The following is a 25,644-nucleotide window of genomic DNA, read 5'->3' as shown; positions in this document are numbered from 1 at the left end:
GGCAGAATACACAAAAGAACTGTACCAAAAAGATCTCAATGACCCAGATAACCATGATGATGTGATCACTCACCTAGAGCCAGGCATTCTGAAGTGTGAAGTCAAGCGGGTCTTAGGAAGCACCACTGTGAACAAAGCTAGTGGAGGTGATGGAATTCCAGTTGAGCTATTTCAAATCCTGAAAGATGATGCTGTGAAAATGCTGCACTCAATGGGTCAGCAAATTTGGAAAACTCAGCAGTGGCCACGGGACTGGAAAAGGTCAGTTTTCATTCCAATCCCAAAGAAAAGCAATGCCAAAAAATGTTCAAACTACCACACACTAAGCGCAGGCGGCGGCGGCGAGCCGGCACACTAAGCGCAGCCAAGAGGAGCTACCCCACGCCCGAGGTCAGTGGCAGCGGCCTAGAGTGCCCTGCTGTGACGGTGCAGGAACGGCTGAGAGGAGCTGCCCTGTGTCCAAGGTCAGGGCAGCGGCCGGGAGAAGCCACCCCGCGTCCGAGGCCAGTGGCGGCCAGGAGGAGACACCCCGCGTCTGAGGTCAGGGGCAGCGGGGAGAAGCCACTTCGCCCCCGAGGCCAGGGGCGGTGACCCTGAGGAGCCACCCCGAGCCTGAGGCCAGGGCCGGTGGCCGGGAGGAGCAACCCGAGGAGCGGTGGCTGCAATCAAATCACACTAGGACCACAGCCTTGTCTAACTCAATGAAACCAAGCCATGCCCGCGGGGCAACCCAAGACAGGCAGGTCATGGTGGAGAGGCCTGACAGAATGTGGTCCACTGGAGAAGGAAACGGCAAGCCACTTCAGTATTCTTGCCTTGAGAACCCCATGAACAGTAGGAAAAGGCAAAATGATAGGATACCAAAAGAGGAACTGCCCAGGTCATTAGGTGCCCAATATGCTACTGCAGATCAGTGGAGAAATAACTCCAGAAAGAATGAAGGGTTGGAGCCAAAGCAAAAACAATACCCAGTTGCGGATGTGACTGGTGATAGAAGCAAGGTCCAATGCTGTAAAGAGCAATATTGCATAGGAACCTGGAGTGTCAGGTCCATGAATCAAGGCAAATTGGAAGTGGTCAAACAAGAGATGGCAAGGGTGAACGTCAACATTCTAGGAATCAGCGAACTAAAATGGACTGGAATGGGTGAATTTAACTCAGATGACGATTATGTCTACTACTGAGGGCAGGAATCCCCCAGAAGAAATGGAGTAGCCATCATGGTCAACAAAAGAGTCTGAAATGCAGTACTTGGATGCAATCTCAAAAATGACAGAATGATCTCTGTTCGTCTCCAAGGCAAACCATTCAATATCACAGTTATTCAAGTCTATGCCCCAACCAGTAACGCTGAAGAAGCTGAAGTTGAATGGTTCTATGAAGACCTACAAGACCTTTTAGAACTAACACCCAAAAAAGATGTCCTTTTCATTATAGGGGACTGGAATGCAAAAGTAGGAAGTCAGGAAGCACCTGGAGTAACAGGCAAATTTGGCCTTGGAATGCAGAATGAAGCAGGGCAAAGACTAATAGAGTTTTGACAAGAAAATGCACTGATCATAGCAAACACCCTCTTCCAACAACACAAGAGAAGACTCTACACATGGACATCACCAGATGGTCAACACCAAAAGCAGATTGATTATATTCTTTGCAGCCAAAGATGGAGAAGCTCTATACAGTCAACAAAAACAAGACCAGGAGCTGACTGTGGCTCAGATCATGAACTCTTTATTGCCAAATTCAGACTCAAATTGAAGAAAGTAGGGAAAACCGCTAGACCATTTAGGTATGACCTAAATAAAATCCCTTATGATTATACAGTGGAAGTGAGAAATAGATTTAAGGGCCTAGATCTGATAGATGGAGTGCCTGATGAACTATGGACAGAGGTTCGTGACATTGTACAGGAGACAGGGATCAAGACCATCCCATGGAAAAGAAATGCAAAAAAGCAAAATGGCTGTCTGGGGAGGCCTTACAAATAGCTGTGGAAAGAAGAGAGGCGAAAAGCAAAGGAGAAAAGGAAAGATATAAGCATCTGAATGCAGAGTTCCAAAGAACAGCAAGAAGAGATTAGAAAGCCTTCTTCAGTGATCAATGCAAAGAAAGAGAGGAAAAGAATAGAATGGGAAAGACTAGAGATCTCTTCAAGAAAATTAGAGATACCAAGGGAACATTTCTTGCAAAGATGGGCTTGATAAAGGACAGAAATGGTATGGACCTAACTGAAGCAGAAGATATTAAGAAGAGGTGGCAAGAATACACGGAAGAACTGTACAAAAAAGATCTTCACGACCCAGATAATCACGATGATGTGATCACTAATCTAGAGCCAGACATCCTGGAATGTGAAGTCAAGTGGGCCTTAGAAAGCATCACTACGAACAAAGCTAGTGGAGGTGATGGGATTCCAGTTGAGCTATTTCAAATCCTGAAAGATGATGCTGTGAAAGTGCTGCACTCAATATGCCAGCAAATTTGGAAATCTCAGCACTCTGGCCAGAGGACTGGAAAAGGTCAGTTTTCATTCCAATCCCAAAGAAAGGCAATGCCAAACAATGCTCAAACTACCGCACAATTGCACTCATCTCACATGCTAGTAAAGTAATGCTCAAAATTCCCCAAACCAGGCTTCAGCAATACATGAACCGTGAACTCCCTGATGTTCAAGCTAGTTTTAGAAAAGGCAGAGGAACCAGAGATCAAATTGCCAACATCCGCTGGATCATGGAAAAAGCAAGAGAGTTCCAGAAAAACATCTACTTCTGCTTTATTCACTATGCCAAAGCCTTTGACTGTGTGGATCACAATAAACTGTGGAAAATTCTGAAAGAGATGGGAATACCAGACCACGTAACCTGCCTCTTGAGAAATCTGTATGCAGGTCAGGAAGCAACAGTCAGAACTGGACATGGAACAACAGACTGGTTCCAAATAGGAAAAGGAGTACGTCAAGGCTGTATATTGTCACCCTCCTTATTTAACTTATATGCAGAGTACATCATGAGAAACGCTGGGCTGGAAGAAGCACAAGCTGGAATCAAGACTGCCAGGAGAAATATCAATCACCTCAGACATGCAGATGACACCACCCTTATGGCAGAAAGTGAAGAGGAGCTAAAAAGCCTCTTGATGAAAGTGAAAGAGTAGAGTGGAAAAGTTGGCTTAAAGCTCAACTTTCAGAAAATGAAGATCATGGCATCTGGTCCCATCACTTCATGGGAAATAGATGGGGAAACAGTGGAAACAGTGTCAGACTTTATTTTTGGGGGCTCCAAAATCACTGCAGATGGTGACTGCAGCCATGAAATTAAAAGACGCTTACTCCTTGGAAGAAAAGTTATGACCAACCTAGACAGCATATTGAAAAGCAGAGACATTACTTTGCTGACTAAGGTCCGTCTAGTCAAGGCTATGGTTTTTCCTGTGGTCATGTATGGATGTGAGAGTTGGACTGTGAAGAAGGCTGAGCGCCGAAGAATTGATGCTTTTGAACTGTGGTGTTGGAGAAGACTCTTGAGAGTCCCTTGGACTGCAAGGAGATCCAACCAGTCCATTCTGAAGGAGATCAGCCCTGGGATTTCTTTGGAAGGAATGATGCTAAAGCTGAAACTCCAGTACTTTGGCCACCTTCTGCAAAGAGTTGACTCATTGGAAAAGACTCTGATGCTGGGAGGGATTGGGGCCAGGAGGAGAAAGGGACGACCGAGGATGAGATGGCTGGATGGCATCACGGACTCGATGGACGTGAGTCTGAGTGAACTCTGGGAGATGGTGATGGACAGGGAGGCCTGGCGTGCTGCAATTCATGAGGTTGCAAAGTGTTGGACATGATTGAGTGACTGAACTAACTAACCACACAATTGCACTCATCTCACACCCTAGCAAAGTAATGCTCAAAATTCTCCAAGTCAGGCTTCAACAGTACATGAACTGAGAACTTCCAGATGTTCAAGCTGAATTTAGCAATGGCAGTGGAAGCAGAGATCAAATTGTCAACATTCATTGCATCATAGAAAAAGCAAGAGAATTCCAGAAAAACATCTACTTCTGCTTCGTTGACTACACTAAAATCTTTGACTATGTAGATCACAACAGCCTGTGGAAAATTCTTAAAGAAATGGAAATACCAGATCACCTTACTTGCCTTCTGAGAAACCTGTCAGCAGGTCAAGAAGCAGCAGTTAGAACAGGACATGGAACAACAGACTGGTTCCAAATTGGGAAAGGAGTACGTCAAGGCTGTACATTGTCACCTTGCTTATTCATCTTATATGCAGAGGACATCATGAAAAATGCTGGGCTGGATGAAGCACAAGCTGGAATCAAGATTGCTGGGAGGAAATAGCAATAACCTCAGATATGCAGATGACACCACCCTTATGGCAGAAAGTTAAGAAGAACCCCATGGCCTCTTGATGAAAGTGAAAGAGGAGAGTGAAAAAGTTGGCTTAAAGCTCAACATTCAGAAAACTAAGATCACGGCATCCAGTCCCATCATTTCATGCCAAATAGATGGGGAAACTATGGAAACAGTGACTGACTTTATTTTGGGGGGCTCCAAAATCACTGCAGATGGTGACTGCAGCCATGAAATTAAAAGACACTTAAGGAAAGTTATGACCAACCTAGACAGCATATTAAAAAGCAGAGGCATTACTTTGCCAACAAAGGTCCATCCAGTCAAGGCTATGGTTTTTCCAGTAGTCATGTATGGATGTGAGAGTTGGGCTATAAAGAAAGCTGAGTGCCAAAGAATTGATGCTTTTGAACTGTGGTGTTGGAGAAGACTCTTGAGAGTCCCTGGAACTATAAGGAGATCCAACCAGTCCATCCTAAAGGAGACTGGTCCTGGGTGTTCATTGGAAGGACTGATGTTGAAGCTGAAACTCCAATACTTTGGCCACCTGATGCAAAGAGATGACTCATTTGAAAAGACCCTGATGCTGGGAAAGATTGAGGGTACGAGGAGAAGTGGATGGCAGATGATGAGATGATTGGATGGCATCACTGACTCAATGGACATGAGTTTGGGTAAACTCTGGGAGTTGGTGATGGACAGGGAGGCCTGGCGTGCTGCGGTTCATGGAGTCACAAAGAGTCAGACACGACTGAGCGACTGAACTGAACTGAAAAACGACACCACCCTTATGGCAGAAAGCAAAGAACTAAAAAGCCTTTTGGTGAAAGTGAAAGAGGAGAGTGAAAAAGTTGGCTTAAAAATCAACATTCAAAAGCTAAAACCATGGCATCCAGTCCCATCACTTCATGGCAAATAGATGGAGAAACAATGGAAACAGTGACAGACTTAATTTTCTTGGGCTCTAAAATCACTGCAGATGGTGATTGCAGCCATGAAATTAAAAGATTTTGCTCCTTGGAACACAAACTATGACCAACCTAGACAGCATATTAAAAAGCAGAGACATTAATTTGCCTACAAATATCTGCCTAGTCAAAGCTATGGTTTTTCCAGTAGTCATATATAGGTGAGAGTGTTGGACCATAAAGAAAGCTGAGCTCTGATGCTTTTGAACTATGATGTTGGAGAAGATTCTTGAGAGCCCCTTGGACTGCAAGGAGATCCAACCAGTCAATCTAAAGGAAATCAGTCCTGAATATTCATTGGAAGGACTGATGATGAAGCTGAAGCTCCAATACTCTGGCCATCTGATGCAAAAAAAAACAAAAAAAGACTCACTGGAAAAGATCCTGGGAAAGATTGAAGGCAGGAGGAGAAGGGGACGACAGAGGATGAGTTGGTTGGATGGCATCACTGACTTGATGAACATGAGTTTGAGTAAGCTCCAGGTGTGGGTAATGGGCAGGGAGGCCTGGTGTGCAGCAGTCCCTCGGGTCGCAAAAAGTCAGACACAACTGAGCAACTGAACTGAACTGAACTGATTTACTTTGGAATCTGCCTTTCTTCAAATCAGTTCTGCTTAAAACTAATCTTTTTCCCAAACCTTGTGCTGATCATGTCTCAGCAAACCAGTACGTTTTAGTCTTGGAAATGTTTTCTTAAACTATGTTAGTGAAACTGTATTTGCTTGGAAATCTGCCTTTCTTCAAGAGTCATGTCATTGTTTTATGCCTGGAGATGACTCCCCTTGTGCCATTCTATCTCAAAATACACGTTGTGCGAGAGGGGCCTGGTGTGACCCTTTCAGTCTTGAGTTGTTTCTTTTATCTGATTAGCAGCTTGCTAACTGATATGAAAGGGGGCACTCTTTCTGTCCCCTTCTGATGCCTATGTCAGAAGCTTTCTCTATCTCTTTTTATACTTTAATAAAACTCTGCTACCCCAAAGCTCCGAGTGATCAAGCCTCATCTCTGGCTCCAGATGGAGTTCCTCTCCTCTGGAGGCCACGAATCCTGCTGTCATTCACGGCTTGCAGCCACAAACTTTCACTATGATCATGGTTCAGAAGAATTAATATTAAAAAATGAAATAAAACAATCAAATCATAGACATTATATATTTTAAGCATGCTCTCTTTCCTTCTATATCTGTTTCTTACTTATGGTTGTTAACCTTGTTGTTAATCTAACTTTGAGTAGCAAACTCATATTAATTTGTGTTGAACAATTAACAGAATGCCTTATAAACTTTATTAGGAATAGATGCGTCCTTTTTCATTGGCACAATTCCTGTGTGTTCCTTTTAAGTATTATCATGGACTTGTGACTCTTTTTATAGTCTCAGCTTATTTCAATAGACTATAATTACTATAATTTTATAATGTTGAAATTGTCCCTGCTGGGCCATGAGGAGCCCTCCATACTGTAGGCATCTTTGTCTTTTGAACACGACCTTAATCATCTCTGACAGTCTTTGTTGTTTGGCAAAAACGTTTCCTCCCACTTTTGAACTTTGGATTTTCCTTGTCTCTAGGTCTAGCCACAGCAGCTCTTCCTGGGATCTTAATTTCTTTTAGACAAACTGTATAGGAAACTAAAATCTGGGTGTCTCAAGTACACATGAGATGGGCTGATGGGCTTTGACAGCAGGCAGAGAGGCCTCAGAGGGAGCCTCAGCTCTAAGTAAAATTACAAATATTTTGAAGATAACTAGTCAAAAGTTCAAATTTGGACTGAGACTAAGATTAGGCCACAAAAGCTTGCCATTCACTGATCAATTAGCAAATGTTTAAAGAACACTTACTTTTCTTTGCCTTTCTAATGTTATATGGGGTTTTTTTAGAGATTTCATTTTTGGTGCAATGAATTACCCTGATTTTTTCTTGTGATACTTTGGGGTGTTTTTTTCTTTTTTAATTTATTTTTAATTGAAGGACAATTGCTTTACAATATTGCTTTGGTTTTTAATGATTAGCAACTCTAGATTTTATCACTAATATTAATGTCTGGGACTATGATAACAGAGCAGATAAAAACCAAACTTCCTCTGAACAGATAGAGAGAGCTCAGGAGTTTGGGGCTGGACAGTAAGTTGCAAAGGGTGGGTCATGGGCACCAGTGTCTGGAATCAGAGGGGAAGTCAGCACTTGGAGGAGAAGTCGCAGAGATGGAGGCTGAAGGGCCTGAAATCCTCCCAGGAAGGGGAGGAACATTTTAGTACAACGAGAGGGTCCCCGCAGCATAGATGTGCTACCAGAAGGAGGGCTCCTTCAGGGCTTGAGAGTGAGCTCTTGTCTAACACTCAGAAATGGATTGTCTGAGGAGACACGCATGCCGACAAAACAAAGACTTTCTTGGAAAGGGGCGCCTGAGCAGAGAGCAGGAGGGTGAGGGAACCCAGGAGGACTGCTCTGCTATGTGGCTCACAGCCTCAGGTTTTATGGTGACGGGATTAGTTTCCGGGTTATCTCTGGCCAATCGTTCTGACTCAGGGCCCTTCCTGGTGGCACCAAGATGGATTCCAGAGAGGTGGATTCTGGGAGGTTGGTAGGACATTTGGACTGGTGTCTCCTTTTGACCCTTCCCGAATTCTTCTTGTTGGTGGTCGCTTGTTAGTTCTACTTTCCTCACCAGGACCTCCTGTAACTCATGTCAGTGGTTTACTATGGTGCTGGCCAGGCTGGGCAGTTTCAGTTAGTGGTGTCCTTAACAGATGGACACTAGGGTTTCTTTGGATGAGGCTAACTGAATGGCTAGGTGTGATCCTCTAAAAGTCCAGACCCTCGCAGAAACAAAACTAGAATCAGACTTAAAGAAAGGCCCATGTGTCACCAGGTTCTCATCTCAGCTGTTTGTTAGCTCTTGAGATACCCCATGATACCCCCTGGAGCCAGGAGAGACTCCACCCGACATCAGCAGCCAGGGTGCATGAGAGGCAGGTGGTACCTTCTGGGCCACTTGGCAACTGGGATCCTATCTGTTCTCAGGCTGCTGCGGGGGCGAGGGGTGGAAACGGAGGAGGGTGTTGTGGTGGGATGAGAGGAGGCACAGGACAGACCTCACCCTGTCATTGTCATCACTGAGAATGAGCTGAAGGACACATGGCTGTCTTTTGTGTGCTTGCTTCTCTCTTGGCAAGTTAAGGAGGTGGTGGGTGGGACATGGGAGCTGCCTGACCTCTGTGGGGCTCACGTGCTCAGATGTGCCCTACACTGCACATCTTTATTCTAACTTTCTTCCCTTCTTCTAAAGATGCCCTTTGTCCCTCCATTTTTAACCTAGAAGGCAGCTTTGAGCTTCCAGTTTTACAAGTTACAGGTTGGCCAGCTCTTTGTTTTCTTATTACCTTCCCAACTTACCTTTCATTCCCAAAAGGACCTAGGGAGGCATATCTGCTAAAGAAAAGGCCACGTGGTTCCTGGGGTCTACAAGGTCACTTCCCAAGGGGACAGTAGCCTCCTTTCACATCCCTCAAAGGGCAGAAGATCAGAACACGTTTGCTTGCGTTTGAGAGATAAGGATAGTACTTAGCAGGCTTCCCCGGTGGCTCAGCGGTAGAGAATCTGCCTGCCAATGCAGGAGTCACAGGTTCAATCCCTGGCTCAGGAAGATCCCCTGGAGGAGGAAATGGCAACCCACTTCAGCATTCTTGCCTGGAGAATCTCATGGACAGAGAAGCCTGCTGGGCTACAGTCCTTGCGGTCACAAAAGAGTCAGACAAGACTCAGGGACTAAACAAGAACAACAATAAAGTACCTAGTGGGAGGGGAGTTATTTAACTAAGACAGAGCAAAAATTTTAACTGAGATGTTTGGAAAATGTCAGTTCAGTTCAGTTGGTTAGTCGTGTCCAACTCTTTGCAACCCCATGGACTGCAGCACACCAGGCCTCCCTGTCCATTACCCACACCTGGAGCTTACTCAAACTCATTTCCATCAAGTTGGTGATGCCATCCAAACATTTCACCCTCTGTCGTCCTTTTCTCCTCCTGCCCTCAATCTTTCCCAGCATCAGGGTCTTTGCCAGTGACTCAGTTCTTCACATTAGGTGGTCAAAGTATTGGAGTTTTAGCTTCAGCATCAGTCCTTCCAATGAATATTCAGGACTGATTTCCTTTAGGATTGACTGGTTTGATCTCCTTGTAGTCCAAGGGGCTCTCAAGAGTCTTCTCCAAACCCATAGTTGAAAACCATCAACTCAGAGCTCAGCTTTCTTTATGGTCCAACTCTCACACCCATTCATAACTACTGGTAAAACCACAGCTTTGACTAGACGGACCTTTGTTGGCAAAGTAATGTCTCTGCTTTTAAATATGCTGTCTAGACTTGTCATAGCTTTTCTTCCAAGGAGCAAGCATCTTTTAATTTCATGGCTGCAGCCACCATCTGCCATGATTTGGGAGCCCAAGAAAATAAAGTCTGTCACTGTTTCCATTGTTCCCCCATCTATTTGCCTTGAAGTGTTGGGACCAAATGCCACAATCTTAGTTTTCTGAACGTTGAGTTTTAAGCCTGCTTTTTCACTCTCCTATTTCACCTTCATCAAGAGGCTCTTTTATTTGCTTTCTCCCATAAGGATGGTATATTCCGCATATCTGAGGCTATTGAAATTTCTCCCTGAAATCTTGATTCCAGTTTGTGCTTCATCCAGTCCACCATGTTGCATGATGTATTCTGCATATAAATTAAATAAGCAAGGTGACAATATACAGCCTTGACATACTCCTTTCCCAGTTTGGAACCAGTCTGTTGTTCCATGTCCTGTTCTAACTGTTGCTTCTTGACCTGCATACAGATTTTTCAGGAGGCAGGTAAGATGGTTTGGTATTCCCATCTCTTTAAGAATTTTCCACAGTTTGTTATGATCTGCACAGTCAAAGGCTTTGGCGTAGTCAATAAAGCAGTTGTTTTTCTGAAATTCTCTTGCTTTTTCTATGATCCAGCGAATGTTGGCAATTTGATCTCTGGTTCCTCTGCCATTTCTAAATCCAGCTTAAACATCTGGAAGTTCTCAGTTCATGTACTGTTGAAGCCTCGCTTGGAGAATTTTGGAAAATGTACCTGCTAAGAAATTTTACATGCAGTCTTGTATGTTTGGGGTGATTTTCATATGTAACATAATATGCCATGTGAAATGTGTGAGAAAGAGAGAGAGAACAAAATGAATTGGTAAGATGAGACAAACAGAATTTGGATCAGCAAGAAAAATGTGTTTAGCTCACAAAATGTTTGAAAGGGCAGGACTAGATTGTGGACTGTCCAGGAGGGAAAGCCTGGCCACTCCAAGGACAGGCCATGCAGGGAGAATGTGGCAAAGCAGGATGGGGCAGGAGAACCAACAACAATAACAACAAAAACACTGTCATTTGATTTCCAGTGAAAGTGAAGTCGCTCAGTTGTGTCTGACACTTTGCGATTTTCCAGGCAATAGTACTGCAGTGGATTGCCATTTCCTTCTCCAGGGGATCTTCCTGACCCAGGGATCGAACACAGGTCTCCCGCATTGTAGACAGATGCTTTCTAGGAACTGTAGTGGTTGAATAAATTCTCTTGCTCAATGCATCACTGTACAGTCATTACAAAGAACCAGACCCATGTGGCTGTAATGGAAGAAAGTTAACTTGCAGACTGATGTGTGTGGCGTCACTACACAAGTTCTCAGGCCACGAAATTCAAATGCGTAAGAAATGCAATCTTGTGTTTCTCGGACTTAGTTTTTATCTGAAGTCCTCATTCTTCTAGGAAGTGTCCTCCCCGCTGTGCCCTGTCCCCTGCAGTGGGGCCTGGCCCCCTCCCCAGCAGTGGGCGTGGGTACAATGGGTGTGCCCCAGCAGCAACCTGGGGCCTGGGAAGCCCTGTCCAGCAGAGCAATGAGATGGTGGCACCAGAACTGGTCCCCAAGCCGTCAACTAGCACCGGACAGACAGCCTCGAACTTCTTCAAAGTGAGCAAGAACTTTTATCTTGTTTAAGCTTCGGATATTTGGGAGATTTCAGTTACAGGCGAATTTAAAGCACTGCATTAAACTAATGCACCCCCAGGGGAGTCTACCAACATCTTGAAATATCAGATTTTGGACCTTCACCTGTAGAGAAACATAGTGGGGTGGAAATAGCACATGTTGCCCTTAGCAACCAGTGCAGGGACTGCGGAGTGGATAGCTCAGTGGTTTCTCCAGCTGGAGCTCAGAGGGTCCCCTGGGCCATGCAGATGTGGGGACCAGGGGCCTGGAGCTGGGACAAGGCCATAAAATCAGCAGATGGTGGAGGAGTCGTGGAGTCACATTCAGCTCCTTCCAGGGTTGGGTCCCCTTCTGTGACATAAGGTTGCCACTTCAGGGCCACGCCATGTCCCAGGAAGCATGCTTCCTGTCCTGCAATCACCCGCCCTCTGTAGACACTGGCCCCGCCCACCTGTCCCCACTGGGTCTGACCAGGCAGGCAGCCCCGCCCCCATTGCTTCCTCTGTCTCATCAGTGGTTAGCGCTCAACCATCAGTGGTTAGCTTTCAAGACCTGCAGGGAGAAATCTCTAATCGTGGGGTTCTAGACACTGCAGGAAACTTTGGGGCAGGCTGGGGAGCTGATGTCGAGACCCTCCCATCCCTCCACTTCCTGTGAGGTTGGCTGTGCTGCTCCTCCATGTCCAACAGGATGACTGAAATGACCTCACAAAGGCCTCATTTCTACTGTGAGTCCTTGTGTGAGCATTGGTCCCAGCACATCTATAGCTGCCTTCCGGTTCTCTAAGGGGCCAAGATGACAGAGGCATGCATACAGCAGGTGCTCAGTAGATACATGCTGAAGGAACAGGACTTCTTCCAGGGAGGAGGCCTGGGGCCCTTTCCAGGAGCTGCCTGTGTCCTGAGGCCTGAGTCACACCTCCCAGGCGCTCCAAGTGTTCATGTGACTTCTATGCCCCACCCCCAACCCCCAACCCCGGCAGGACTGACTCTGGCTCTGTTGTAGCTACAGCAAGGAGTCAGGGGCCCAATGCCCTGTCCTGACGCATGGCTTTCCTCCTGCGCCCTGGAGAAGCTGCTCCCGGGTCGGCAGAGAAGCACTCTTTCATGGTTCAGACAGGCTTCACTCTGATCCAAACCCTTGTGATTTTCAAGGGCGGCCTGCTTCTCTCCCAGAACCACATGTCTACTTTGTCCAGACATGTCTTCTGAGCAGAAAGAAAATCAGAGGTTTTACTGTTGTTTTTAACAATGACCCAGCTCTGATACTTTGGCCACCTGATGCAAAGAGCTGACTCATTGGAAAAGACCCTGATGCTGGGAAAGATTGAGGGCAGGAGGAGACGGGGACGACAGAGGATGAGAGGGTTGGATGGCATCATCGACTCGGTGGACATGAGTTTGAGCAAGCTCCGGGAGATAGTGAAGGCCAGGGAAGTCTGGTGTGCTGCGGTCCATGGGGATGCAGGGAGTCAGACACAACTTAGAGAGTGAGAAACAGCAGCAACCTCTCGGTCTAAAGCCTTCTTCAGAAGTTTTGCCCAAGATTCTAAGAAAAATTAGAGAGGGTATTTTTTAACACATATTTGAAAAACTGATTCAAAGCCTACAATTAACATATTCGCTACCAGTAAAGAGTATAACTCTGACAGTCAGAAAGAGAAGACTCAGAATCAGGGCTTTGCTTGGGAAAAGCTGGAATGGAGCGCTAGGTCCCCTCCATGGGCCCCAGATGTGGTTTTGTTTTAGTTATTTACTTATTTACAATTTAAAGAATTCGAATCTAGTTAATTTTTTTGTTTTTGTTGTTTTACCAATGACAAAGTTTCAGGTTTCTGATTAGCCCACGTCCACTCTCAAAGGAAGATCAGTGCTGCCCAGAACGAAATCCCAATATCTCGAGTCCGCGAGGCCATCCCTTGGCTTAGCCAACCTGGCCAGAAGTGTTTATAAGGTAATACCACATGTGTTCGATCACACCTCCAATTTGCATTAGAATCTTTTCTCCCACAGTGTGTTCTGAAGGGTCTTCATTTGTGGTTTGTCTCGCGAATAAAGAACTTTTAAAATAAATAAAGTTTCTGTTTTTTCCAGGAACCGAAATCACTTCTTGAACTAGAACTTGAACCAGTTACTACTAACTCAGAGTAAATTGAACTTGGGACTTCCCCAGTGGTCCAGTGGGTTCACTCCACGCTTCCAGTGCAGGGGACATGGGTTCAATCCGTGGTCAGGGAACTAAGATCCCACATGCCATGCAGTGAAGTCAAAACATTTCTTTAAAAAATTATAAAAAGAAGTAAGCTGAACTCCTTTTTTTATATGTTCACTGTGATATTCCATTGTTGGCATATGAGGTCACCTTCTAGAATCACCAATAAGAACTAAGAGTGAACTAAGCAAGAGTGAAATAGAATGAAGCATTCCTAAAATGTGGGTTGCCGAAACTCTTCCCCCTCAAAAATCTTATAGACCTTCTAGTCTTGAAATAAGGAGCCTGTTTTATGCCATCACAGGTGTATAAGCATGCTTGGGGTAGAGTTGGCTGGAAGAGTCACCATATTCATAAACCAGTAGTCCTCCAAGGAGCCTAGATGCTAAAATGCCAACATGATGCCTACAAAGACGTTTTCTTTCAGAGAGTGAATAAAACAATAGTTATTCTAGGAAACCAATGACAGAGGCCTCTGGTCTAACAGCATTTAAATGCTACTGGGCTTTCAAAATACTTTGGCTAAGCAAGTACCTGCTAACCACCAATAGCTCTCACTAGAGAAGATAAGTAGATAAAAGATAGCCAGAGCTTTGAGAGACTTCAAGAAAACAAAATAGAGCAAAGCATAGTTAGCATTCTCTAGAACTGATACTGATTTGAGAGCAGGCAGGTGGGAGGAAGTGTTCAGGGCTTCTGAAAGGGTGAGAACTCGGTCTTCATTCCTGCCGCGCGTTCCCCTGCGAAGCATCTCTCTCAGGCACCTGTGTGTTGAGTTCTGATGTTTGAACCTGCAGGTAAATCTTGCGTTCTTTGGGTTTTGCTTTCCTGCAGCGACCAAAAAGAAAAATTTAAGTTACAACAGGGACTTCCCTGGTGGTCCAGTGGCTGAGATTCCACACTCCCAAAGCAGGCGGCCCCAGGTTCGATCCCTGGTCAAGGAACTAGGTCCTGCCCGCCACAACTAAGACCTGACGCAGCCAAAGAAATAAATATCTCTTTTCAGGTTTTAAGTTAAAATCAATAATGGCTTTTTAAGAATCTGTTGCAAAGTTTCACCTGGGAATAAGTCTCAAAAGTGAAGGTGAGAACGTGCATAGCAGGTGATGAAGAAGAACAGGCTGAGCAGAGACCTCGGGTGGCCGGTTTCTGGTTCTCTGCCTGTTTTGCTATGGTTTCTTACATTTTAAAATAGTTCTTGAAAGTCAAATGTTAAATATTATTTCTTGACACTTGAAAATCGGATGAAATCTCAGTGTCAACTTCCATACATAAAGTTGTGCTGGAACCCAGCCGCGTCCATTCATTTATGAACTGTGACCGCTTTCGTTCTGAAAGGGCAGAACCTGGGGACAAAGACTGCACATCCCCAAAGCCGGAAGTATTTGCTCCTTGGTCCTTTACAGAAAGGGTTTCTGACCCTTCCACAGAGCATCTGTGTGTCTGTCTCACAGCATCCCCTGAGAGTCAGCATGCCACCTTGAAGCTGGGGCTCGGGAGCATCTATCACGATTTCCTTTATCTGTAGAGCAGGTGTGCTAATGACAACAGCTGCCTCACAGTGTTTTGCGAGGATGGGGTGGCCGGCACCCGAAACTCAGTGAAGCTGACGCAGTGTGACGTCTATTAGCCAGAGCTCCCGTCACTCCCATTCCCTGAGCTTGTTTCCTGGACAGTAGGGAAGAACGTGTCATTTTTTAAAATTTCAATTGATTTGGCTACAAGGGATCTTAGTTGCAGCATGTGGGATCTGTTAGTTGCAGCATGTGGAATCTAGTTCTCTGAATATAGACTGAACCCGGGCCCCCTGTTTTGGGATCATGGTGTCTTAGCCACTGGACCACGTGGGATGTCCCAAGAAGGTATCATTGAAATGATCTCTCTATTTATGAAATTTGTATAGCAGAGAAGACAGATAATGAAATAAGTGGTGATTATACATAGGGAAGGGCATTATCAAGAACAGAGGGTGTCCATGGCGGCATGGAGCTCCAAGCAGAAGCCCTGGCCTCCCCTGGCCAGGCAGGAATGGCTCTGATGATGGAGTGAAGGCACAAACAACACCGTAAAAGATGACCAAGTGCCTATTAACAAATTATAACGAAACTTTCAAAATCAGGTAGTCAACCTTACTATATGTGTCTACTCCTTGGGACCAGAGGAAGGTACTGTCAGCAAGGACCAACGTGTAGCTGTGTGTGTCTACTACCCATATGACAAAATGTGCTTACAGTTCACACAGAGTGTGTGTCCCTTATCAGTACTGAGAGATGAAGAATTTCTCAAAGTGAAGTGCACTGACGGGTATTGATCATCATGAAAAGATCATGTTCCCCCATTCACTTATGAAGTCAAAAACAGAAAGGGCCCAGGAATCTGCATTTTAGCAAGCTCCATTTGTGACTCCTCTGCAGAGTAAATTTGAGAATCATTGAGGAAATCACACAATATGTATGAAGAATGGCAAGAATCCAAAATTTGTTGAACACCTACTATGTGCTGGGCAGTGGCTAAGTCGTTGTCACCTACTTAACCTCATTGAATTTTCACAGCACACTTCTCAGTTAAGTATTATTGCGGCTACTTTTCAGGCAAGGAAACGAAGGTTAGAGGGTTCAATGATATTCCCAAGATCACATGGCCAAGTAGGTGGCTGCCCCTGGACTGAACCTAAGCCTCAATGAGTCCCCAGAGTCTCTTCACTCCACTTCCCAGGGACACGTGGGTCCTTACATAGAATCCAGAGAACCAAGCCTGTAATGACTACATCATCAGACACTTTTTCTCCCTTTCCTGTTTGATGGCTTTAAGAGTAGGACCTGAGACTCCACTGAAGCACTTGTCCCTGTTACAGGAGTGAAAGTTTTAAGTCATTCTTCTTTGTGAAGAAAGTCACTAAGGAATTTGAACCAACAGTCACAAAAAAGACAGAAGATTAATTTAAAAATAGCTCCCAACAACTCTGGGGTGAGCTAGGGGCCGCAGTGTTCCGCGTGGTTGGCATCATAAACAATAAACAAAACCTTGCGTCTCGCGGTTTAGAGCAGATGACTGCCCACCAAAAACATACACTCCGGCTCTCCCTGCTTTCCTTTTTAGCCAACAGTCACTGCTTTGTGTTTCTCTCTGTAGCAGCTCTGGGGTGATAAAGCCCTCCCAGGAGACAGGAAATGGAGAGTGTTCATAACAGGGAGGGCAAGCCTAACATGGGGCTCTGGGTCCCCCAGTGGCTGGCTCTCACCTCTGCAGATTTTCAGCATCCTCAATGGTCTCTGGCAAAGTGACCCCCTTGGTCTCCGGAAGAAGCAGCGTCATTCCCCCGGCAACCAGCCCCAAGGCCGCTTCAAACGAGACAGATTCAACATGGAGCCGTTAGAGCATGGCCAACACCATTTACAGATGATGACAGCTAACTAAAGAGATGCGTAGGCAATACATGTGTGAGGGCCACTTCAAAAAGTCAGCAATGTCTAGAAAACTAAAAGCAATACGGTAACGGGGGAATGGCAGAGTAAGAAAAGGAAATACTTCCCTCCTTGTACACCTGTGCTGTGCTTAGTTGCTCAGTCACGTCCGACTCTTTGTGATCCCTTGGACTGTAGCCCACCAGGCTCCTCTGTCCATGGGATTCTCCAGGTAAGAATATTGGAATTGATTGTCGCACCCTCCTCCAGGGATCTTCCCAATCCAGGGATCAAACCCACATCTCTTATGTCTCCTGCATTGTCAAGCAGGTTCCTTACCACTAGCACCACCTGGGAAGCCCTCATTATATTTATATATATGCTGCTGCTGCTGCTAAGTCGCTTCAGTCGTGTCCGACTCTGTGCGACCTCATAGATGGCAGCCCACCAGGCTCCCCCGTCTCTGGGATTCTCCAGTCAAGAATACTGGAGTGGGTTGCCATTTCCTTCTCCAATGCAGGAAAGTGAAAAGTGAAAGTGAAGTCGCTCAGTCATGTCCGACTCTTAGCGACCCATGGACTGCAGCCCACCAGGCTCCTCCGTCCATGGGATTTTCCAGGCAAGAATACTGGAGTGGGTTTCCATTTCCTCCTCCAAAGGATCTTCCCAGTCCAGGGACTGAACCCGCATCTCCTGCACTGGCAGGCAGATTCTTTACCACTGCACCACCTGGGACACCCATATATAAGCTATACAGTGTATCTTATAGCTACTACACGTACACGATATGGAGCCCAGGTGATGTGTGTGTGGGCAGTGTGGGCCTTTCTTGCTACTCATCCACTCCCACTCCACCCTACCCGCAGGGGTTTACCTGGCCCAGACATGGCAGCTCTCCACACACAGGCAGTCGATTTGCCCTCCGCTAGTGGCAGGTTTGGGGAGAAGTGGATGAGTTCCCTCCTCCTCCTCTAATCTAACATATTCAGTAACAAACCAGGCACTAAACTTGGTTCCCATTGTCTCTTTGTGTCTGTTGTCAGTTGTTAAGATCTGGAAGCAGAAGAGGAGTGATGGCAACCTAACATCTAGCGATCACATGTGAAGCTCACCAAAGCTGGGTGTCAAATTCACTAAGAAACCAGGAGGCTGCATCAAAAATGCTCTCCTGTTCTATTCTGTAGAAGGAATTATTGGACTCCAGAGCCACAGGACATACACCTCTGGCCCATGATGTAAGAACGGCATCTTATCTTTCCCGTGAAGCAAGACAGAGGAGCCAGGAGATGATGAAAGGGCTGGCACCACCCTTCCCTTCTGTACCCTCGGGGGGTACCATTCACTCGTCCGGTAGTTATCGACTATTCACACTGGGCTGTGAATAAGAAATAGTAAACGTGTCGTGAAGTCTTACCAAACAAAATGAGCGGCGAGCCTTGCCAAACCTCCATCAGCCTGAAGACCAGGAATGGGGTGAGAATCCCACCCACATCACACAGGGAGGAACACACCATCATGCCAAGATTCCTGGTAAAAATACAGAGACCAAAAAAGATGACATTTCTGTGAATCAGTTTTCCAAATGATAAACTTACGCTACAGCAATTACACCGCCCATTCCCCAACCTCCAGGAAGGGGAGAGGGGCTGGCGATGGGGTTAATCCCTGATGACTGGACTTCCCTGGTGGCACAGTGGATAGAAATCCGCCTGCCAATGCAGGGAACATGGGTTTGATCCCTGGTCCAGGAAGATTCCACATGCCGAGGAGCAACTAAGCTCGTACGCTACAACTACTGAGTCTGCGTGCTGCAACTACTGAAGCCCGTGGTCCTGAAGGAAGAGTAGCCCCTGCTCACGGAAACTGGAGAAAGCCCGAGCACAGCCACGAAGACCCAGCACAGTCAAAAATAAACAAATAAATATTCTTAAAAAAAAAAATCACTGACGATTTCATCAACCACACCTATGTAACGTGCTAAGAGACAGACACATCCCAGCTCCAGGGGGACAGAGTGCCTGTGCTAGGACTCTGCTAGCCCTGCCTGTGAATCTCTTCCTCTGGTCGCCTGTTTATAACCTTTGTAACAAATGAGTAAGTGCAAGTGCTTCCCTGAGTTCCATGGGCCTTATAGCAAATGAATGAACTCCAGGAGGGAGGTTGCTAATTCCAGGTAGTTAATGTCAGAATTTCATGGGAAATGCCAGGCTGGATGAAGCACAAACTGGAATCAAGATGGCCGGGAGAAATATCCATAACCTCAGATACGCAGATGACATCACCCTTATGGGAGAAAGCAAAGAAGAACTAAAGGGCCTCTTGATGAAAGTGAAAGAGGAGAGTGAAAAAGTTGGCTTAAAACTCAACATTCAGAAAATTAAGATCATGGCATCCAGTCCCATCACTTCATGGCAAATAGATGGGGAAACAGTGGAAACAGTGAAAGACTTTACTTTCTTGGGCTCTAAAATCACTGCAGATGGTGATTCAGTTCAGCTCAGACGCTCAGTCGTGTCCAACTCTTTGCGACCCCATGAATTGCAGCACGCCAGGCCTCCCTGTTCATCACCATTGCAGCCATAAAATTAAAAGATGCTTGCTCCTTGGAAGAAAAGCTATGACCAACCTAGACAACAGATTTTTTTTTCAGATTCTTTTCTTTTTTTCTTTTTACTTTTATTTTACTTTACAATATTGTATTGGTTTTGCCATACATCAACATGAATCCGTCACAGGTGTACACGTGTTCCCAATCCTGAACCCCCCTCCCACCTCCCTCCCCATAAAAAAAGCAGAGACATCACTTTGCCAACAAAGGCCCGTCTAGTCAAAGCTATGGTTTTTCCAGTAGTCATGTGTGGATGTGAGAGTTGGACCATAAAGAAAGCTGAGTGCCGAAGAATTGATGCTTTTGAACTGTGGTGTTGCAGTCCTTCAGACTGCAAGGAGATCAAATCAGCCAATCCTAAAGGAAATCAGTCCTGAATATTTATTGGAAGGACTGATGCTGAAGCTGAAACTCTAATATTTTGGCCACCTGATGCGAAGAATTGACTCACTGGAAAAGACCCCGATGCTGAGAAAGATTGAAGGCAGAAGGAGACAGGAACAACAGAGGATGAGATGGTTGGATGGCATCACCAACTCAGTGGACATGAGTTTGAGCAAGTTCTGGGAGTTGGTGATGAACAGGGAAGCCTGGAATGCTACAGTCGATGGGGTCACAAGGAGTCAGACAGGACTGAGTGACTGAACTGAACTGAAGGTCAGAATTGGATTATAACAATGGCCTGGAGATTTGGAGAACTGGTTGGTCTAACTAGAGTTTTTGCTTTCACATAGAGGGATGGGAAGGATAAAGAGAGGAGATTAAGAAATAAAGGACAAAGAAAGCTAGGGAGGAAACTGTCTACTTGAAATGACCTCTTTATCCCTGACAATAGTTTTTGATCATTCTGTCTTATATGAATATAGCCACTTCAGGGTATTCCTGTAAATAATCTTGAGCTTTGGGTCGAAGACATGGTTAAATCAGGAATGATAAATCCAGAAAAGTTTTATCCTTTTAAGCTTCTTCTATTACATCCATTTGCACAATTTCTTACTCCCTAAAATGAGTAATTATAACATTAGTACATTTTTCTTCCCTTCCCAAAGTCTCCCTCTATGACCTCAGTTTAGTTATTTATTAAGTGTTTGCCATTATAATCATTAAATATGCTTTGTAATTTACTTGATTCACCAGCTTTCAATAATATCTTTCTTTTTAGCTGGAAAACATACTGAGAAAACTATATGAAAAGTTACCTATCCATGTTTATTGAGAGATTTAAAAAATAAAAATAGGTGTTGACTTTTATTGAATGCCTCTTTTATCTATGGAGAGATACAATTTTCTCTTTTAATTTATTAGCATGAACTATACTATGATTTTCTAATATTAAGCTATCTCTGTATTCCTGGAATAACTCATCTTAAATACTATGTATTATTATTTTAATGTGCTCCACTATTCTGCTTGATAATACATTGTTTAGGATTTGAATTTATCATTCATAAATAATATTTGTTGTTTTCTTGTTTCCTTTATTTTTGTTGCTATTTGACACCAACATCATGAGAGCTTTATAAACAATTTTTTTTTAAATTTCCTCCTTTTCCTATACTCTAGAACTGTGGATCACTGAAGTTTTCTATTAATTGAATGTTTTGTAAAACTATCCTGTGAAAGCATTGTGGATTCTCTCAACTATGATTTAGGGTCTTCTTTGTCTTAATACATTTTTGCCATAAATTCAACTTTGTCTGATAACATCGTGGTTCTTGCAACAGTTTTGTTTCCATTTACCCAGTGTGCGTGTGCTGTGTGCTCAGTGCTGTCTGACTCTTTGTGACCCCAAGGACTGTGGCCCACCAGGCTCCTCTGTCCATGGGAGTCTCCAGGCAAGAACACTGGAGCGTTGCCAGTTCCTCCTCCAGGGAATCCGGGGGATCAAACCCATGCCTCCTGAGTCTCCTGCATTGCAAGTGGTTTCTTTACCACTGAGGCACTGAGGAAGCCCCTGCTTTTGTGCATTCCTTGCTTCTCAACCTTCCTGAGGAAAAGTTAGACTCCAACTCTGCAGCAGATTGTTGGATTTTGCTTTACAATGAAATTAGAGCCTTTTTACTTTTGTTTTTCAATAAAGGAGTTGAGTCTCTTTATATTTATTTAAATATCAGAAATGTTTGTTCTTAATTCTGTCATTAACTGTTTATTAACATTTTATAAATATATTAACATATGCCATGTTTTTTATTGTTTTCTGTGTCTTTTATTTCTCAGTTTGTGTTGGTTATGTGTATTTTTTTCTGATACTTAAGAAGGTTTGAGAATATACTTAATACTCTATTTCTTTAGATAGTATTGGTTAACTATTAAGAACAACTTTAAAATTAGTGTATTTTTACTTTCTCCTCAAATCATCCCTCCATGCACTGGCTGTAGTTAATAATATCATTGTTCTTACTGTTTGCCTTCATCTCTTAAAATATGCCTATAAAACTACTGAATTTATTAGCTTTTAGTGACATATTTTTTCCTGGAGAAAGTATTGAGAAAATCAGTGTATCACACCACCTCCAACATTCTCTCTTCCCTTTCCAACTTTTTTTAGTTATTGGGCTTCCCTGGTGGCTCAGATGGTAAAGAATTTGCCTGCAATGCGGAGACCTGGGCTCTATCCCTGGGTCGGGAAGATCCCCTGGGAAAGGAAATGACTCCAGCAGCCTTGCCTGGAGAATTCTATGGACAGAGAAACCTGGAAAGCTAAAGTCCACTTTTAGTTATAGCATTTCTGTATTGTCAATTTATATTCTGTAATCAAAACAGAAACTGCGGGTTTTAATCTCAAATTCAGTAATCACCATCAATAACTTTGAAGTATTACTCCACTTATTGTGTTTACTGAGAATTTTTTCTCTAATAGCTTTTTTGGAAAAAAGTTTATAGCAACCATATTTTTAAGGAACAAAATAATTGGATGTTGTTTTTATTTGGGAATGAGAGTTTGGATAAAATTCTTTGAGTTACATTGCCTCTCCTTGGGATCATTGCAGGATGCTTCACAAGCTTCATCAAATGGTATCAGTTTGACTTTCTCCTGATACATGTGACTTACACTTTCAGCCTGGGTGCCTCATAAGTCTTTCTTTATCTCTGAAGCACAGTAACTTAACTGGAATATTTGTTAATATTGCTCAGAATCAAGTTTTCCTATAACTGTCACTGTATGCCACCTTCAAATCATAGATCCAAGCGTTCATAGATCCAAGTGTTCTTTTATTTCCAGAAGTTCTTTTAAGTTTTTTTTTTTTATTTCTTTAAGTTCTTTGGTTTCATTATTTCAGTGATCTTCTTTGGGACATATGTATAAGCATAATCTCTAAGCCTTTTAACCTTTTTGCTTATTTCAATCTTATTTTGCAATTCTTAGTTCTGTCTTACCTTTCCTTTACTTTATCAATTCTCCCGTGTACTGCTTTCAATGTGGTTTTCATTTGTGAAATAGTTTAATATTTCTTTTTTTTTCAACCTGAGCTGACTTCATCTCTTGTCTTATCACACATTCTCCAAAGAACTTACATTCTCTGCTTTACACTCTTCTTTTACAGAGATGGCTAATTCATTACTATTTTGTACTTAGTCATAGTACACTTGGCTATACTTTTCATTTGCGTTCTGATAATATTTTCCCTATGCATTGTCTTCATTTGTCACTTGCTTTTCCTCTTCCTTTCTCCTTTTTACCTCATGATATATCTGTATAGCTCCTGGGAAAGTTACTTTTTTATTTGTGATTCAACATTCAACACTATTATTTCTTCCTGCAGCAGCTATTTTAGAAGGATTTGTGGAGAAGGACCAGGGCATGTTTAAGCTATTAGAAATTCTCTTTCTGGCCAGGGATGTCTATGATTAAATGCTTTGACTCTCTTATCCCTACTCATGACATTAAAAGACGCTTGCTCCTTGGAAGGAATACTATGACAAACCTAGACAGCATATGAAAAAGCAGAGGCGTCACTTTGCCACAAAGGTCCATCTAGTCAGAGCTATGGTTTTTCTAGCAGTAATGTACGGATGTGTGAGTTGGCCCATAAGGAAGGCTGAGTGCCAAAGAATTGATGCTTTCAAATTGTGGTGCTAAAGAAGATTCTTGAGAGTCCCTTGGACTGCAAGAAGATCAAGCCAGTCCATCCTAAAGGAAATCAATCCTGAATATTCATTAGAAGGACTGATGCTGAAGCAGAAGCTCCAATATTTTGGCTACCTAATAAGAAGAAACAACTCATTGGAAAAGACCCTGATACTGGGAAAGACTGAAGGCAAAAGGAGAAGCCAGCAGCAGAGGATGAGATGGCAAGATAGCATCACTGACTCAATGGACCTGAGAGATAGGGAAGGACAGGGAAGCTTGGACCCATCTTGTTCCTCCAACAAGGGATTGTGGGTTAGATTCTTCAAGCTCCCTTCCTACCTTGGAAAACCTCTGGCCTTGTCTCAAATTTGCTGCCCCAGTGGACCTCCCTGGAGTCTTCTAGACCCTTTTATATTTGCTGTACTAGGCAACCCTTCTTCCTACACCTTCTTTCAAGGTCGTCCTACTTTCAAAGATGGCATTTGCAGGGTTTTTTTTTTTTTTTCTTTTCTGCATCTCCTTCCTTTTTGTTGCTATTAAATTATTTTTGTTGAAATTTTCATTGATGAAAATGTAGATTCTCACGCAGTAGCAGTGAATAATAAAGATATGCCCTCATGTTCTCATTCTTCTAGTAGCTTCAGTGTGGTTTCCAAGAGGAGGGGAAAAAAAATCACCATTTTAAAAATAATTTTAAGAGAATAAGTCTTAAAAAAGAGAAAGATTTTACAAGCACACAGAGGCTAGAAGAAGTAAGAAACTAGCTTCCATCTTTAAAACTCATAGGGCTTCCCTGGTGGTCCAGTGGTTCAGAATCTGCCCTGCAATGCAGGGGACACGGTTTCACCCTGGGCCCAGGAAGATCCCCCAGGACACAGAGCAACTAAGCCCATGTGCCACAACTACTGAGTCTGCTCTAGAGTCCACGCTCTGCAACAAGAGAAGCCACAGCAATGAGAAGCCCGTGTCTTGCAACCAGAGAGTAGCCCCCACTCGCCCCAACTAGAGAAAGCCCACGTGCAGCAGTGAAGACCCAGTGCAGCCAAACATAATTGAAAATAATAAATATCTTAAAAAACAAAATTAAGAAAATTCAGGTCTCTGGGACACTTCAGCCATTCATTCTGCAAGCACCAGCTGCCTGGTTAGTAGAGCTACAGAGCAGCTTCAGGAGGTGCAGACAAGAATGCTGTGCAGTCTCTGTGTTCAAGGAGTGCATAATATAGAGAAGAGGTAAAAATGGGTGGATGATTTTCAATACAAGGCAGAGCCTGCGTGCGTGTGTGCCAAGTCGCCTCAGTCGTGTCCAACTCTGTGCGACCCTAAGAACTGTAGCCCACCAAGCTCCTCTGTCCTTGGGATTCTTCAGGCAAGAATACTGGAGCGGGTTGCCATGCCCTCCTCCAGGGGGTCTCCCCAACCCAGGAATCAAACCCACATCTCTTGTGTCTCCTGCACTGGCAGGCAGATTCTTTACCACTAGTGACACCTGGGTCTTGACAGTATATGTTCCAGACAGTTAGAAGGAGGATGCTGTTCAACTCTGAAGCCTCCTGTGCATAAGAAGCAGCGTCAAAATGATCTAAATAGAAACTCTGTCAACCTGAAGCGATTATAAAGTAATAAAGGAACAGAAATGATCCTTTTTTTTCCAATTGAGATTTGATTCAATTGATTGAAAAGACCCAAACTTTCATGACTGTCTTACTTTGGCATGTGATGTCTGTGGATCAAGTTTAAAGTTATTTCTGAACATCTGGCTTTCTTTCCTGGTTCTTGAGAATCCTCATCAAATGGATGTTCTGCCCCTTGAGGATGGGCCACTTGGCTTTCCTCCGCCTTGGACCAGGCACTCAGGACCTCTGGCAGTTTATACTAGAAGTCAGTCCCCTGGGTCCAGTAGCCATGACAATGGAATTGTTTGGCCCAGCCGTTTTAGACTCTGGCTCAGAACTGCCAATTGTAGATTTTTCTCCTTCATTTGCCTTTATCTCTCTGTACCCATTCCGAACAATCTTTTCCAG

General features: G+C 44.1%; 1 protein-coding gene across 3 annotated transcripts in view; it reads right to left on the bottom strand.

The window, feature by feature from the left end:
- Positions 1 to 13,624: 13,624 nt before the first annotated feature.
- Positions 13,625 to 25,644, bottom strand: part of LOC138445055 (solute carrier family 22 member 1) — a 36,860-nt gene continuing 24,840 nt past the window's right edge. For all 3 annotated transcript variants that reach the window (XR_011258721.1, XM_069598859.1, XM_069598860.1), the window contains 3 exons: positions 18,355 to 18,467; positions 16,778 to 16,877; positions 13,625 to 14,364 (listed from right to left, as the gene is read on the bottom strand). Coding sequence is in view for 2 of the 3 variants with exons in the window: in XM_069598859.1 (XP_069454960.1) it covers positions 14,256 to 14,364; positions 16,778 to 16,877; positions 18,355 to 18,467 (322 nt within the window). In the remaining variant the exon portion in view is untranslated. The remainder of the gene's footprint in view (positions 14,365 to 16,777; positions 16,878 to 18,354; positions 18,468 to 25,644) is intronic.

Source organism: Ovis canadensis, chromosome 8, assembly GCF_042477335.2.
Source record: "Ovis canadensis isolate MfBH-ARS-UI-01 breed Bighorn chromosome 8, ARS-UI_OviCan_v2, whole genome shotgun sequence".
Lineage (NCBI taxonomy): Eukaryota > Metazoa > Chordata > Mammalia > Artiodactyla > Bovidae > Ovis > Ovis canadensis.
The sequence above is the reverse complement of the archived record's forward strand: the minus strand, read 5'-3'. Positions and strand labels throughout refer to the sequence as shown.